We start from the raw sequence: 16,749 nt of genomic DNA on the forward strand, positions 1-16,749 counted from the left end.
ATTGCTTGGCACTGTAGTGACTTAGGAAAGATTTAGATTAGATTGTAGGAGGTGGTAACTGGGTATGTTTTTTTCTTTCTGCTTAAATTTTTATTTTATTTATTTATTTATTTATTTATTTTTGATACTAGGGATTGAACCTAGGGGTGCTTTACCACTGAGTTACAACCCCAGCCAGGAATTGGGTCTTCTTTGTCTTTTCTTTGATGGCAGGAACTGCTAGACAAGTGAATGGAGACCCACTTGTGCCACCTATGCATAGCCTTTCTTTTCTCTCTAAGGAGAGGACTGTACATTTATGTGTGTAGTATTGAGTGGAAAACATAGTGATTAGGACATTGTATCTTGTTACAGGAATAAATTAAGATGGCTATGTGATGAACTCACACATGCGTGTAGTATGCTACATGAGGGGCACTAACACTCCACTCTGACCTAATGAATAGAGTTTTATAGAAATCTTTGCTAAAAGTAGAAAGTTAATACATAAGAGCTTTGAGAAAGATGAGAACATTTGAAAAGTGGCCTGTTTTTTCTGCCTTTCTTCATATTGATGTATTTGGGTTGCTCTGGCATTTCTTGGTCTTTCTGTTTTCAGACTAACCTGATGAGTCTTACTGTAATTCTAAATAGGGAACTCACTCTGTTGTTCTGATGTGGTGGATGCTGGCCCAAGAATTTATGCACATGCTTGGCAATATTTCCTGTGAACACTCATGTGAGTTCATGCCTGATCTCTACTTCTACAGAGATCCCAAAGTGACTGAAAAGGAACAGGCTGCTGCTGCTGCTGAAAAAGTGACCACGGAGGAATTTCAGGGCGAATGGATTGCTCCAGTTTCTGAGTTCACTGCTACTCAACCTGAGGTGGCAGACTGGTCTGAAAGCATGCAAGTACCCTTTGTGCTTATCTCGCAGTTCCCTGCTGAAGACTGAAGCGCCCAGTCAGTCATTGAAGACTGCTCTGCAGTTACCACTACTCAGGACACTGAGTGGGTATGAACAACTCGAACGATCTGGAGCTGTTTTTTCTAGACACTTATGCAAAACGAAAATTAAACACCAGTTTCTTAAAAAAGAAGATGCCTGGGCACCTCAGGTAGAGAACACATCTGGATTGCCCCTTTGTGGCGACTTGTCTCCCTGACCAGGCAAGTATCTGCGTGTAGAGTACTGAATTCTGCCCCGGGCTCGAGGATTCTGGCGTCCAGACTGAGAGTATTATTAATGACTATAGCCCACATCGTGGAGTCTCAATGCAGCTGGGACTTGCGATCTCACGTTTGGTATGCTAAAGAGTTGCCTACGGGTCTCCAGCTGAAAAAGGAATGGCATGAAGTGAAAATCCGAACACCTAGTTCCAGTGCTTCTTCAGCGTTTATTTAGGACCGGGATAACTCCGCAGTCCGGGATGGAGTGCCTGAGAGGTCGAGGGTCATGCTCTAAGACTCTTTGAGATCGCCAGGCTGGACAGGGCCCCGGAGACCTTAGCGGGCGCCCTTCTGAGGAAAGGGTGCTTGATTGCTACACAGCGGTCGGGCACAGGTTTCGCCTGCAGGGCGGAGGAAGTGGCAGCCACTTCTTATCGCACGCCTTTTTCAGTCTTCTTCTGGGCTCCGCCGCGCGCGGGTGGGAGAGAGGCGGCGCGTGGGGGCGGGGAGAAATGGCCAAAATTAATCGCGCTCGAGGCCGCGACCTGAAGTGGGGCGGGCACGCGCACGGGCATGCGTGCGTGCGTGGGATCGGCCCATAGCACGCCGTGCGCGGGGCGGATGTCCGGGCCGGCTGGGCCGGGGTGGCGGGCGAGATGGCGGAAGGCCGAGGCTGCTGTGAGCGACCGGATGTAGAGACCCAGAAGTCTGAGCTCGGGGCTTTGTTGAGGACCACGCTCCAACGGGGGGCGCAATGGTGAGCATCCGGCCCACCGTTCTGTCGCGCAGATCCTGGGGCCTCATCTCTGGCTCTCACGCCAGACCCCTTTTTCTTCACTTGGGTAGGGGCCGGACAGGGGGCGGTGTCTGGTGACCCTGAGTGGCCCAATACAGGGTCTTAAGGAGAAGAACTCTGCGGTCAGCTGAGGTCAGCACGGGAGGTGCTCGGTGTTGTCCTGACCCATTCGTAGCTCCAGGAACCTGGCTAACCGGGGCAAGGGATGTAGGGTGTGGAAAAAGGGGAGTGCTCGCGGGAACCCTGAGTGTGGGAAAGCCCTTTACCATGGAAGAGTAACTGTGTGACCTTGGGCGAGGGTGTCCATACCTCACACATTTCTGTACCTTACAACTAAAACAAGGGTAGCAATTTGTGACTGTCTCAGTGGGTCGAGACTGAAATCAGAAGTAGAAACTTTGTAACTTGTAGATTGCCGAACACATGTCAAGGTCAGAAACTGAACAAATATCTGAAGGGCCCAGATTATTTTGGAAGCAAACGTCAAAAATGATTTAAGGAGTGGGAGAGGAGGGTATCATGGATTCTGGAGCAAGATAGGTCAAAAGTCAAAGATGTAGAAGAACACGGACGCTTTTTAAAAAAAAAATTACTGGGGATTGAACCAAGGCACTCATTATTGAGCTACATCTCCAGTCTTTTTTTTTTTTTTTTTTTTGATACCTGGGATTGAACCCAGGGCCCTTAACTACTGAGTCACATCACTAGTCCGCCCCTCCCCCCCCTTTTTAAAAAATTTTTTAATTTTGGGACAGGGTCTTGCTAAATTACTGAGGCTGGCTTTGAATTTGTGATCCTCTGCCACAGCCTTCCAGGCCACAGGATTATAGATGTGTGCCACCATGCTGGGCTTCTGCAATCCTTTTAAATTTTTATTTTGAGACAGGTCTTGGTAAGTTGCCCAGGCTATCCTAGAATTTGGGACCCTCCTGTCTATGCTTCCAGATTTGCTGGAATTACAGGCCTGTGCCATGGGGCCTGGCTGATGAGACTTACTAATAGATGTTTAGTAGAAGACACAGTACTTTTCAGTAGTGGAGGGATTCCCAGGTGATGTTACTAAGTGGAAGTAGAAAACTAGGGCTAGGCTTTACATTGAATATGATTGAAAATCATTCTTTTTTGGCACTTGCGATCGAATCCAAGGGCACTTTGTCACTGAGCTACCTTTCCCAGCTCTTTTTATTTATTATTTTGAGACAAGGTCTTGCTAAGTTACTGAGGCTGACTTAGAACTTGTGATCCTCCTGCCTCAGCTTCCCATGTAACTGGGATTACAGGCAGGGGCCACTGGGCCTAACTCATTCTAAGAAACCATTGTGGTGTTGATCTGTTGAGCAAGAGTTGAAGCAGGGAAGAGAACCATTGTGGTGAGGAGGTGTTCAGGTATAGCTTTATGATGTTTATCTTGAACTTCCCAAATTGTGAAAGGCAAGGCATGCACAGGTACCTTTGAAGTTGTTCTGCAAAGTATGACACAAATAATATTCAGAAGGAGCACTTGTGCAGGCATTTGTCCATGCTAGGCAAACGTTCTACCATTGAACTGTATCTCCAGCCCAAAAGATGTCTACGATAGATTAAAATCAGTGGGTGTGATGGTGCAAACCTGTACTCCTAGCAACTTGGGAGTCTGAGGCAGGAGAATCCCAAGTTCAAGGACAACCTCCACAATTTTAGTGAGAACTTTTCTCAAAAAATAAAAAGACGAGATGTGGCTCACTGGTAGAGTGCTCCTGGATTCAGTCCCCAGTACAGCAAAACAAAAAACAAAGATGCATTAAAATCATACAGTAGGAGTGTATTGCTTAAGGAATTTGAAGGAAAACAGCATTTTAGAGATTTGGATGTATTTAAGGATCCTTGTTTCTTCTGGGAAGCTGTCTAATCTCCTCTGACATATGTTCATAAAATTTGAAGGACTCACTAATATAACTGCTTTGTTTCCCCAGAGATGTTTCCCCCTCCTTCTGTCTTAATTATAAAATAGCATAGTGATACTTGTTTTTTTCTTTCTTTTTTTTTTTTTTTTGGCAGTGCTGGGGATTGAACCCAGGGCCTTGTGCTTGCGAGGCAGGCACTCTACCAACTGAGCTATATCCCCAGCCCAATACTTGTAAAATATAATCAGATTTACTTATATTTAAGTATAGAAAACAACGTAAAGTACAACTTACGCTTTTTTTTTTTTTTTTTTTTTTTTTGGTGGTACTGGGATTGAACCCAGGGTTGCTTAACCACTGAGCCACATCCGCACCCTTTTTGTTTTTATTTTTTTAATTTATTTATTTATTTTTTTGGTACTGGGGATTGAACTCAGGGCACTTGAACACTTGAGCCACATCCCTAGCCCTATTTTGTATTTTATTTGGAGACAGAATCTCACTTTTTTGCCAGTGCTGGCTTTGAATTCGTGATCCTCCTGGCTCAACCTCCCAAGCTGCTGGGATTATAGGTGTGAGCCACTGTGCCCAGCTTATTTTTTAAAAAATTTTGACAGAGGGTCTCACTGAGTTGCTTAGGGCCTCACTATATTGCTGAGGCTGGCTTTGAACTCATGAGCTTCCTGCCTTAGGCTCCTGAGCTGATGGGATTCTAGGTGTGTGTCATTGCGCCCAGCCACAAGTGTGATTTTTAGTGGTGATTATGTATTCCCCAATGTGGAAAGACCATATAAAAGATTAAGGGGGTGTTGGGGTTGTGGCTCAGTGGCAGAGCACTCGCCTAGCATGTGTGAGGCACTGGGTTCAATTCTCAGCATCAAATATAAATAAATAAAAATAAAGGTTCATCAACAACTTAAAAAAACAAAAAAGATTAAGGGGACCAGGTGCAGTGGTGTACACCTACAATCACAGCCTCTCAGGAGCTTAAGGCTGGAGTATTGCAAGTTCGAGGTCAATCTTAGCAACTCAGCGAACTTCTAAGCAACTTAATGAGCCCCTGTCTCAAAATAAAACATAAAGGTCTGGATATATAGCCCAGTGGTAAAGTACTTCTATGTTTAATCCCTGGTTCCAAAAAAAAAAAAAAACAATAGATTAAGGATGATTGGGGCTCGGTAGTAGAATGCTTACCTAGCGTGTGAGGGGGCCCACACCCTGTACCCCCCACACACACACACATTAAGGGAACAGTTGCAGAAACTTGTAACCTTAGTTTTTTTGCTATAGTAAGTTTTTCTTTTTTTCTAGGTATCTTATTGACAGCAGGTGGTTCAAGCAATGGAAGAAGTACGTGGGCTTCGATAGCTGGGATATGTACAATGTGGGTGAACATAACCTGTTTCCTGGACCTATAGATAACTCAGGACTCTTTTCAGGTGCAGTATCCTTTTGCCTTCTAGCTAAATGTACACCTGGGCAGTTGCCTGTGATCATGTGTATCTGTAACATAGGCATTGTGAATCTGACTTTCCTAATGTGAGGAGATAGAAACAAGCGTCCTCAGTTGTGTCTATAGCAGGAGCTTTTGCAGATCCTTAGGAGAAGTAAAACTGTTCTCTTCTAATTTAAACCAGGTTAAACTAGGTGCTTTACCACTGATCTGCATCCCCAGCCCCCCCCCTTTTAAAAATTTGTTTTAGTTGTAGTGGACACAATACCATTATTATAATTATTATTTTTTATGTGGTGCTGAGGATGGAAACCATGGCTTCAATGCTTTACCACTGAGCTATAACCCCAGCCCTTTTTGTTTTTCCTTTTTAGACAGGGTCTCACTAAGTTGCTTAGGTCCTCACTAAGTTGCTGAGGCTGACCTTGAACTCATGATCCTCTAGTCTCAGCCTCTTGAACTGCTGTGATTATAGGCTTGCATCATGATGCCTGGCTAAATTAACTATTTCTAACAAGAGCATGCTTTTAACATTTTAATTTTTTTCTCTCTTTGTAAATTCTACTGAAGGTTTCAGATTTTAGATTAGTATATGCAAAACAAAGAAATAGTCTATCATTTTGAAATTGCATCTGAAATTTGAAATTTGGGAACCAAAATTTTTGTTTTTGGTGCTGGGGATAGAACTTAGGCTCCTGCACACATGCTAACTTAGTGTTCTAATTCTGATTTACATATCCAGCCTGAGGAACCACAATTTTTTGTGTTATCTTTGAAGTGGAACAAAGTATAGACCTATTGAAGATTGTCAAACATTCCTGTGATGGCTTTGTCATAGAATTAGCGCGAGGAGACGGGGAAAGTCAGTAGACAGTTATATAGCCACAGTCAGCTCCCACTGGGAACTGTGGCAAAGGTGATGTGTGTCATATTAGAACTTGGCTTACATCTGTAGATGCATGGGGATAACAGTTATTTTTTCTCAGGTTTTGTTTTGCTGACTTTAAACTTCTTTGTGGGCAGGTGATCTGTCACCTCTGTCCAAAATCAGGGCAGAAAGAAGGCAGTCTCACACTCAAAAGAGTGAGACCCAATCTATATATACTTAACGTGGATGTTGGTTAAAATGAACAGTGCTTGAGCTCATATTTTCTTTTAGGCAAGATCTAAATTACATTAACAGTGTTATTTGCTTTGTTTTTTTTTTCCCCCCAGATGGCTGTTAAATTTATTTGCTTGATCAATAATGGTACTGGCAAAGATTAGTTAACCAATGCTGAGACAGTTGTAATGAAACACTAATTTTAAAAATCCATGACACCTTTATAGAAATTAGAGTTCATACAAATGAAAGCCTTCAGTATTGCCAGCAAATACAAAATGAATGTAATGTGTCAGACAAAACAGCAAGAAGCCTTTTATACAATAATATTTGACACCTGACACGACCATATTTTCAGTCACCATAATATCTTTTCTCTCCAGATTTAAGAATACAACTTTTTTTTCATACAAAAATCAGTAATAGCTAAGAAGTCACAACAGTGCAATAGGTAGAGAATAAAACACCACATCAAACAGGTGCTGGAAATAAATACCAACCAGGAAGAAGACAGGGCCTCCAGTGGGTGGTATGGGGTTTGTTTGCAGAGCCATGAGGCTGGCCTCTCAGGGTGCTGTGCATCTGCCTTAGGAACCTGGCCTCCCAGAAGCCTCAGAGCAGCTATCTGATCTGATGGACTAGAAGCAGCTTTTTTTCTTGATGTAGGTCAGATGGTGGCACTATACCATGAACTTGCCCTAAGGAATTATTGCATTCATTATGTTAATACTGTTTCATTTCCCTTTTTTTTTTTGGTATTGGGGATTGAACCCAGTGGTGCTCTACCATTGAGCTACATCCCTAGATTTTAATTGTTCTTTTACTTTGAGACAGGGTCTTGCTAAGTTATCAAGGCTGACCTGTGATCCTTCTGCCTCAACTTCCTGAGTTACTGGGATTACAGGCATGTGCCACTGCTCCTGGCCCTCGTTTTATTTAGAAAAAGAGAAATCTTTGTTTTTATTTTTGATAATGTTTTTCTAGGTTTGTTTATTTATTTATTTGGTACTGGGGGTTCAACTCAGGGGTGCTTTACCTCTGAGTTAAGTCCCTAGCCCTTTTAAAAAAAATATTTCTTAGTTGTTGATGGATCTTTATTTTATTCATTTAATTATACGTGGTACTGAGAATCAAACCCAGTGCCTCACACTTGTGAGGCAAGCGCTCTACCACTGAACCACAACCCCAACCCAAACCTTTTTATTTTTTTGAGACAGGGTCTCACTAAGTTGCTTAGGGCCTTGCTAAGTTGCTGAGACTGGCCTTGAATGTGTAATCCTCTTTCTCAACTTCCTGAGTCACTGGGTTTACAGGTGTGTGCCACCACACCTCACTACTTATTTTTAATTTATTTTTTTATTGGTGCGATGTAATTATACGTAATAGGGGGATTCATTATACCATATTCATATGTGCATATAAACATAATTTGCTCAGTCTCCTCCAGCACCCTTTCCCTCCCTCCCTCTCCTTAAAAAGGATAATCCTTTTTGTTGTTGTTGTTGTTGTTGTACTGGGAACTGAGCTCAGGGCCTTGAGCATGCCAGACTACTTAGCACTGTATTACTGAGCTACATCCTCAGCTCTAAAAAGAATTCTTAAGGGCAGGCATTCCTTTTATGGTTCCGAATTTTATATCACTAAACCTTGATTTGAAATGTTAATCTTTATGGCTGGGAAATGAAAAGCACATTCTGTTAGGCTGTGGACGTTGACAATGCAGAAATTACTGATTTCTGTTGAATGAAATTCAACCCCTTAGTTCCTAAGCTCTCAGTTAGTCATCTGCCTGGCTGCCTTTTACCTGTGGTCATAGAAGTGGCCTGGAAGAGACTCTTAAAAGCGTGGGAAGCAGGGAGAACATATTCTTGCTGGTGTTGTCTGCATAGTTCTCCTTTCATTTCCACCTTTGTCCCTACTTTATATCAAATGGAATTCCTGTGCTATACTAATCTGTGCTCTTATTTTCCTCTATTTGCCTGTTAACAGAAATCTGTAGAGGGTAAATCCTCATTTTACAATCTCTGTGTTTCTGGGTGCAGTGGTGCATGCTATGATCTCAGTTGCTAAGGAGGCTGAGGCAAGAGGATTGCAAGTTCAAAGCCAGCTCAGCAATTTATAAAGGCCTTAAGCAACTTAGCAAGACCCTGTCTCAAATTAAAAAATAAAAAAAGAGCTGGGGATGTGGCTCAGTAGTTAAGTGTTCCTGGGTTCAATCCCTGGTACCAAAAAAAGAAAAGAAAAGAAAAGAAAAAAACCCTCTGTGTTGCCTGGCAATGGTATGCATCTGTAATCCCAGGCTGAGGTAGGAAAGTTCAGGGTTCCAAACATTTTTTTCTTTTGGTACTGGGAACTAAAACCAGGGGTGCTTTACCACTAGCTATATCCCCAGACCTTTTAATTCTTTTCTTTTGAGACAGGGTTTTGCTGAGTTTCTGATGCTGCCTTGAATCAGTGATCCTCCTGCCTCAGCCTCCTTAGTTGCTGGGATTACAGACATGAGCTACCACAACCAGTGAGACTGTATCTTTAGATAAAAAATTCAGAAAAAGGACTGGAGATGTGAAGTGCCCCTGGGTTTAGTTTCCAGTACCTCAAAAACAAAACAAAAAGATCTTGGTGTGTTTTTTAACATTATGTCCTCATACTGATCCAGTTTTGAGTAAAAATAGTGACCTACATTGAAAATGCCAGGTAAATTTCTCTGCTTGCCAAATATTGTCATAAGAATGACATGTTTGGGGGATGGAGCTATATAGTTCAGTCGCAGAGTGTGTGCTTGAGGTTCTGGGCTCAGTCTCTACCACCACATACATGCTCTCTCACAAAATAATGACATATTTGGGAAAGTTGTCACTGAGTTAGAGGGGAAAGCCTTATAGAACTGATGTACTTGGAGTTGAGGAGACTGAAAGCTGTTGGTTTCTTCCCTGTTTTTAAGGTTTCTACTGACTATTTGGCACAGTATGTGTGGCCAGATCTGCGTGGTGCTTAGTATTAGAGACTAGTCATATCCCTTTAAGTAACCTTTTTTGAGTTTAAATTTTAGTAATTAGAGAAAAGTTTGTTTAGTGTCAATTTTTGTGAGTGTGTGTGTGTGTGTGTGTACTGGGTATTGAATCCAGGGGTACTCTATCACTAAGCTACATACCCAGCTTTTTTTTTTTTAGCTGGCCTTGAATTTGCAATCCTCCTGCCTTAGCCTCTCACATGAAATGATATCTTGCAGTGTTGCTCAGAATTGTATTTGATTCCTGGACTCAACCAGTGCTCCTGCCTCAGCTTCCTAAGAGCTGAGATTTCAAGTGTGCATCACCTCACACCACTGGTTTTGTTTCGTTTTAGGTACTGGGATAGAACCCAGATTTGTTCTACCATGGAGCTCCATCCCCAACCCCTTTTATTTTTTTTTTTTAATTTTTTTTTGTTGTGGGAGGTGCTCACACAGGAACCCAGAGATACTTAACCACTGAACCCCATTCCCTGCCCTTTTTAATTTTATTTAGAGACAAGGTCTTGCTTAGTTGCTTAGGGTCTGACTAAGTTGCTGAGGCTGAATTTGAACTCATGGCCCTCCTGCCTCTGCCTTCTGAGACACTGGGATTACAGGTATGCACCATTGTGCCTGGCCCCTTTTATTTTTTATTTTGGGACATAGTCTTGCTAAAATACCTAGGCTGTTCTTAAACTTGGACTCCTGCCTTAGCCTTTTTTTTTTTCTTTTCTTTTTTTCTGGTACTGGGGATTGAATTTAGGGGTGCTTAACCACTGAGCCATATCCCCAGCCCTTTTTATATTGTATTTTCAGACAGGGTCTTGCTAAGTTATTTAGGTCCTCACTAAGTTGCTGAGGCTGGCTTTGAACTCATGGTCCTCCTACTTCAGCCTCCCAAGTCACTGGGATTACTGAGTGCCACTGCACGTGACCTGCCTTGGCTTTTTGAGTAGCTAAGATTGTAGGCATTACAGGCACGTCCCATTGCAACTTCTGTTGTTTGTAGAGTGGGTGTTGATGGGCACAGACTTGACAGGGAGCATCCTTGGAAGGTGATCCATCTTCCCTATGTCCTTTCTTGAGAGAGTGTTTCAGACTATGGATGTCCAGCCTTGAAGCCCAGGAATGTTGCCTTTCTGTTACAGGTGTAAAATGTTTGTCTAATATGTTAAATACATTCTCTTTCCATTCCACAGACCATCCATCTAAGCTATGACTTGGAGTGTTTAAAACCAAGAATGTAGCCAATGTGGTGGTGCATGCCTAGAGACCTGTTACGCTAAGGCAAGAGGATCTCAAGTTCAAAGTCAGCCTCAACAACTTAGCAGTGCTGTCTCAAAATAAAAAGGGCAAGGCAATCCTGGTACCAAAAATAAATAAATAAAAGGGTCTGGGGATATGGTTTAAAGTTCCCCTGATTTCAATACCCAGTACCAAAAACAAAAAAAAGAAAAAACACCCTGACAATGCCTAGGGGCTGTGGAGGTATAGTGTAGGTCAGTGGTAGGGTGCTTGCCTAATATGCACAAAGCCCTGGATTCGATACCCAGCACCACAGAAAAAGAAAATAGGTCTGCGGATATGGATCAGTGGTAGTGAGTGCTTACCTAGCATGTGTGAGATCTGGGTTCACTCTACAGCACTGGTAGAGTGGGGAAGCAAAAGTACTAATTGAGTCTTGGTGAAATAAATGTAACTTCAGTTTCTTTTTTTTGGGGGGTGAGGTGGGGATGGTACTCGGGATTGAATCAGGGCTTCACACATGCTAAGCAAGTATTTACCACTGAGCCACATCTCCATCCTTTCAGGGAAGATGATATCTGACTTTAATATGGTATCACTGAGACTTATGATAAATAAATACTTATAATTAATCATTTTAGTTTTGGAATCCTAATACATTTTGGAAATTTTCTTTTATCCTTTTTTTTTTTTCTTTTCTTTCTTTTTCCTTGAGATGGAGCCCTCCTGTGTTGCCCAGGGTAGCTTTGAATTCCTTAGCTTAAGTGATCCTCCTGGCTTCAGCCTCCCATGCATCTGGTTCTACAGATGTACACCACTGCATCCAACTTTCTTTTCCCTCTAATTATAGAAAAAAATAAAATCATTCATAAAATATTCAGAAAACTTGATTAAAGACAAAAAGGAGGCAGGTCTCTGTGGCCTGTGATAGAATTTTAGAATTTTGTAGTTGGTAATACTTTTCCTTTTATTTTTTTCAATAATTATTTACTTATTTTTATATGGTGCTAAGAATTGAACCCAGTACCTCACATATACTAGGCAAATGCTCCACCACTGAGCTACAGTCCCAGCCCAATACTTTTCCTTGTTTCTTGAAAAATACAGAAGAGTTGTATAAAACAAGTTGGATGTGGTGTCATATGCCTGTAATCCTAGTGGCTCAGGAGCCTGAGGCAGGAAGATTGGAAGTTCAAGGTCATCCTGGGACATTAGGTACACTCTGTCTCAAAATTAATAAAGGTGCAGGGTGTGGTGACAGAAGCCTGTAATTTCAGCAACTCAGGAGGCTGTGACAGGAGGATTGCAATTTCTAGGCCAGCCTCAGTAACTTAGCCAGACCTTGTCTCAAAACAAAAAATAAAAGGCTATGGATGTGGCTCAGTGGTAACTGCCCCGGGGTTCAATCCCTGGAATGCAAAAAATAAATAAATAAATGCTAGCGATGTTGTTCAGTGGCTGCATAACATGTGCGAAGCCCTGGATTTAATCTCTAGTACTGACTTAAAAAAAAAAAAAATTAGTCTAACTGGGGAGAACAATGAGTTATATGTGTTTTTCTTTTTCAGATCCTGAGAGTCAGACCTTGAAAGAACACTTAATTGATGAACTGGACTATGTCTTGGTCCCAACTGAGGCCTGGAATAAATTAATAAATTGGTATGGCTGTGTGGAGGGCCAACAACCTATTGTCAGAAAAGTGAGTATATGAATTGTCGTACTTGCTAATCAGTATCTGCAGGTGCTCCCTGAGGGATACCAAATATTGTGTTGATTTCTTAGGAAAATGAACATACCTAAGAGGTTGAATGGAGGTTTCTGGTTCTTCTTACAGAATTATGGTTGTGAGTGGTAGTGAATGAGAGTGTTCACCTTGTATGTTACAGTGAGTGGCCTCTAAACATCAGAGCTGTCTAGTGGGATGTGTCCAATGGTGCTATGAGAACACTTTCTGGAAGACTATGAAAGTTCACTTCAGCAATATGAACTTAGAGTAATATACTGCTTCCTGTTTATCTTAAAATCTTTCTGATGTATCTCAGTGGTAGAACACTTGGTACCCCAGTGCCCCAGTACCACAGAAAACCAACCCAGCAAAAGCAAAACAAAAACCTACCTTCCTTTTTTATTTCCTTTGTTTTGTTTGTGGTACTAGGGATTGAACCAGGGCCTTGTGCATGCTAGGCAAGTGCTCTACCACTGAACCACATCCCCAGCTTGCTTGCTTGTTTTTTTGTTTTTTTTTTTTTCCCCCTCTCTCTCCATACTGGGGGATTGAACCCAGGGGCTCTATACAACTAAATTATATGCCTAGCTCTTTTTTAATTTTATTTTTGTATTTATTTATTTTTTTGGTACTGGCCTTGAGCCTGGGGCTTTCAACCACTGAGCTACATCCTCAGCCCTTTTTATTTTTTATTTTGAGACAGGGTCTCACTGAGTTTCTTAGGGCCTGGCTAAGTTGCTGAGGCTGGTCTCAAATTTGTGATCCTCCTGATTACAGTCAGGTGCCACCACAACTTATTAATCACCGTCTTACTTATTTGTTCAGAATGGCCTCTAATTTATGATCCTCCTACCTTACTTAGCCTCCTTAGTCACTGGGATTATAGGTGTAAAACACCACCTTTCTTTCTTCCTTTTTTGATTTTGTTCCAGGGACTGAAGCTAGGGGGCTTTGACCACTGATCTTCATCCCCAGCCCTTTGTTATGTTTTTTAGAGACTGTGTCTCGCTGAGTTGCTTAGGGCCTTGCCAGATTACTGAGGATGATTTTGAACTATTGATCCTCCTGTCTCAGCCTCCCGAGCTCCTGGGATTTCAGGCGTGGGCCACCATGCCTGGTAAAATACCACCTTTCAAATATCACATGCTTCAGTCTTTGGCCACACAGTTGAGTAATTTAAAAATCAGGCATTTATACCCAGAGAATTTTAACCTCTTGAGGGAAGGTAAACCCTGGGGCAGAAACCCAGATCGTTAGCACCTCTGGTAGATAAATCTTATGAGAAGAACACCACCCTGTCTCCCATAGTTGTTTTCTTGTCCTGTCTGTGGGGAAATCACGAGAGCTTACATGTCTGCTGATATTTAGGGACTAGGTAAAATTCTTACTCTTTTGGGTAGTATGCTTAGCTAAGTAGTAAAGAGTTGCTGTCCTGGTACAGTATTTCTTTTTTTCCTGATATAGTGTATCTAAAAGTCATTTAGGGCAATAACTATTTTTTTTCTCTAACTTGAACTCTTGCAAGGGTTAGGGATCAAAAAGTTAGGGGCATGCTAACCTACTATAGATGTTCCCAAATGCCAGTAGTATTGCAGTGTGAGGACTCTGCCAAGAGCTTTACCTATATATTCTCTAGTCACTAATTTGACAGACCCTCCAAGAAAGAAAACAGCATTATGATCCCACCTAAAGGTGAAAATGACTTCCCTTATGTGCAATGTCTGGCTTTAATGCACAAGTGTGGCTCTGAATTGACGAGTTAATTAGCTCTGTTCTTTTTTTCTTCTATTATGTTACTGGGATTAGACCCATAAACCTCACGCATAGTAGGAAAGTGTTCTACCACTGATCTACATCTCCAGCCCTTTAGCCCTTTTTATTTTTGTTTTGTTTTTTTGGTACTGGAGATTTAACCCAGGGGCGCTTTACAAAACACAGCTATGTCTCCAGCCCTTTTTGTTTCTTATTCTGAGATAGGGTCTCAACTGTTGCTTAGGGCCTTGCCTGCGCTAGGCAAGTGTCCTGCCATTGAACTAAATCCCCAACCCCAGCCCTTTTTACTTTTAAAAATTTGTTATTTTGCAGAACTGGGGATTGAGCCTAGAGCCTTTTACTTAGTAGGCAAAGGAAAGCACTGAGGAAGTTCCCAGCCCCTTTTGTTTATCTAAAATCTTGACACAGGGTCTTAGTAAGTTGCCCAGGCTAGCCTTGAATTTGTAATGCTCCTGCCTCAGTTTCCCAAGTTGCTGGGGTTATAGGTTGCATCACTAAACCCAGCCCTCCCCCAACCCCAGCCACTTTTTTTTTTTTCCCCTGAGACAGGGTCTTGCTAAATTGTCCAGGCTGGCTTTATATTTTTAAAAATTTTTTAGTCCATGGTGCTGGAAATTGAACCCAGGGTCTCAAACATGTTAGGCATTTGCTCTATAACTGAGCTATAACCCTAGCTCAGAATTACACATCAGGCACGTATTTTAAGGAGAATGAGTTTGCAATGATTTTTTTCTGTGCAAAGTTGCCCTCCTGAGACCTGCCTGGAAGTCTTGATGTGGCATTAAATCCAGTTAGTCCTAATGAGTGGAAAAAATTTAAATTCCTGAGACAGATGCTGATGGCTTTAAAAATTTGTACCTATAGAAGAAAAAGTCTGGGCTGGGGAGATAGTTCAGCTGGTAGAGTGCTTGCCTTGTAAGCACAAGGCCCTGAGTTGATCCCCAGTACCTCAAAAAAAAAAAAAAGAAGAAGAAGAAGAAAAAGTCTGTACTTTTGATCTCTGATCTTTGATATTTGATTACTGAAGGAAATTGATTGATGACTTTTCAGTGTCTGCCTTATGCTCTTATGGAGACATGTTCCTTCCAGTACTGCTCAGTTTTAGAATCGTTGCTCCTTCACCCCTGCCTCTTGTTTACAGGTTGTGGAGCATGGCCTGTTTGTCAAGCACTGCAAAGTGGAGGTGTATTTGTTGGAACTGAAGCTCTGTGAGAACAGCGACCCCACAAATGTGCTGAGTTGCCATTTCAGCAAAGCAGACACCATTGGTGAGCAGTTGGGCTGGGGTCCTAGGAATCTGGGAATAGAGTGCAGGTTATTGTGGCTAATAGAAGGGGAAATGAGGTGCTTCTTCAGATCTGTGTCCAGATTATCTCAGGCCAGTCCTGACCTGGGAGCCTATTGCCCAGGAGATTCTTTTTTCCTTTTCCTTTTTTCTTCTTCTTTTTTTGATACTAGGGATTGAACTCAGGGTGTTTAACCACTGAACCATATCCCCCAACACTTTTTATTTTTTGTCACAGGGTCTTGCTAAGTTGCTTAGGGCCTGGCTAAGTTGCTGAGACTGGCTTTGAACTTGTGATCCTCCTGCCTCAACCTCCCAAATTGCTGGGATTACAGGCTTGTGCCACCACGGCTGGCTCAGGAGATTCATTTTTTTTGTACTGGGGAGTGAATCCAGGGGCACTTAACCACTGAGCCACATCCCCAGCCATTTTTTATATTTTATTTAGACACAGGTTCTCACTAAGTTGCTTAGGCCTTGCTAAATTGTTGAGACTGGCTTTGAACTCATGATCCTCCTGCCTCAGCCTCCCAAACTGCTGGATTATAGATGTGGGCTGCCATGCCTGGCTCTCGGAGATTCTTGTAAAGCCAAGCCTGGGACTCATGTTTTATAGAATACTGAGCTCATTTGTCATATGGGAATAAAGATGAAGAAATACAAAGTCAGAGAAGTTAAACATAACTTATTAAAAAAAATCTCAGCAAGGGGCTGGAGGTGTAACTGAGTGGTAGTAATGTGTTCAAGGCTCTAGATTTAATCCGTAGCACCAAAAAATGTGTGTTTATGTGCATTATATATGTACACACATACACACCCCCATCCATCATAGCAGTCTCAGCAAGAAAGTGGCAGAGCTAGCTTTGGAACCATATTTGTTTTAACTCCAAAGAGAAGTCTTGTTAATTTTTTAATTTAAAAAAAAAAACGATATTGGGACTGGAGTTGTGGCTCAGTGGTAGAGCACTCGCCTAGCAGGCGTGAGGCCCTGGGTTTGATCCTCAGCACCACATAAAAGTAAAATAAAGGTATTGTGTCCACCTACAACTAATACATATATAAAACTTTTTTAAAAAGTTATTATTACTTTTTTTTTTGGTACAACTGAATCATATCTCTGAACCTTTTTATTTTGAGATATTTTGAGACAGTGTCTTGCTCATTTGCCAAGACTGGTCCCTAACTTGCAGTCCTCTGCTTACTGCTTCCCATGTAGCTGGGATTGTAGGTGTGCTTACTGTGCCTGGCTTCACTTTTTTTTTCCCCTTGGTTCTGGGGAATGATCCCAGTGTCTCATGCATGCTAAGCTAGTGCTCTATCACTCAGCCACACTACCACAGCAC

At 42.1% G+C, this 16,749-nt stretch overlaps 1 protein-coding gene across 4 annotated transcripts in view; it reads left to right on the forward strand.

Moving 5' to 3' along the window:
* The first annotated feature begins 1,750 nt into the window (after positions 1-1,750).
* Positions 1,751-16,749, forward strand: part of Usp4 (ubiquitin specific peptidase 4) — a 49,357-nt gene continuing 34,358 nt past the window's right edge. For 3 of the 4 annotated variants that reach the window (XM_047563445.1, XM_047563447.1, XM_047563446.1), the window contains exons 1-4: positions 1,757-1,908; positions 5,142-5,269; positions 12,191-12,321; positions 15,263-15,389. In XM_047563445.1, coding sequence (XP_047419401.1) covers positions 1,808-1,908; positions 5,142-5,269; positions 12,191-12,321; positions 15,263-15,389 — 487 coding nt within the window. In that variant the 5' untranslated portion in view covers positions 1,757-1,807. Of the gene's footprint in view, positions 1,909-5,141; positions 5,270-12,190; positions 12,322-15,262; positions 15,390-16,749 lie in introns of all 4 variants that reach the window. The other variant, XM_047563449.1, reaches the window with a different exon arrangement.

This window comes from Sciurus carolinensis, chromosome 9, assembly GCF_902686445.1.
Source record: "Sciurus carolinensis chromosome 9, mSciCar1.2, whole genome shotgun sequence".
In the NCBI taxonomy this organism is placed as follows: Eukaryota; Metazoa; Chordata; class Mammalia; order Rodentia; family Sciuridae; genus Sciurus; species Sciurus carolinensis.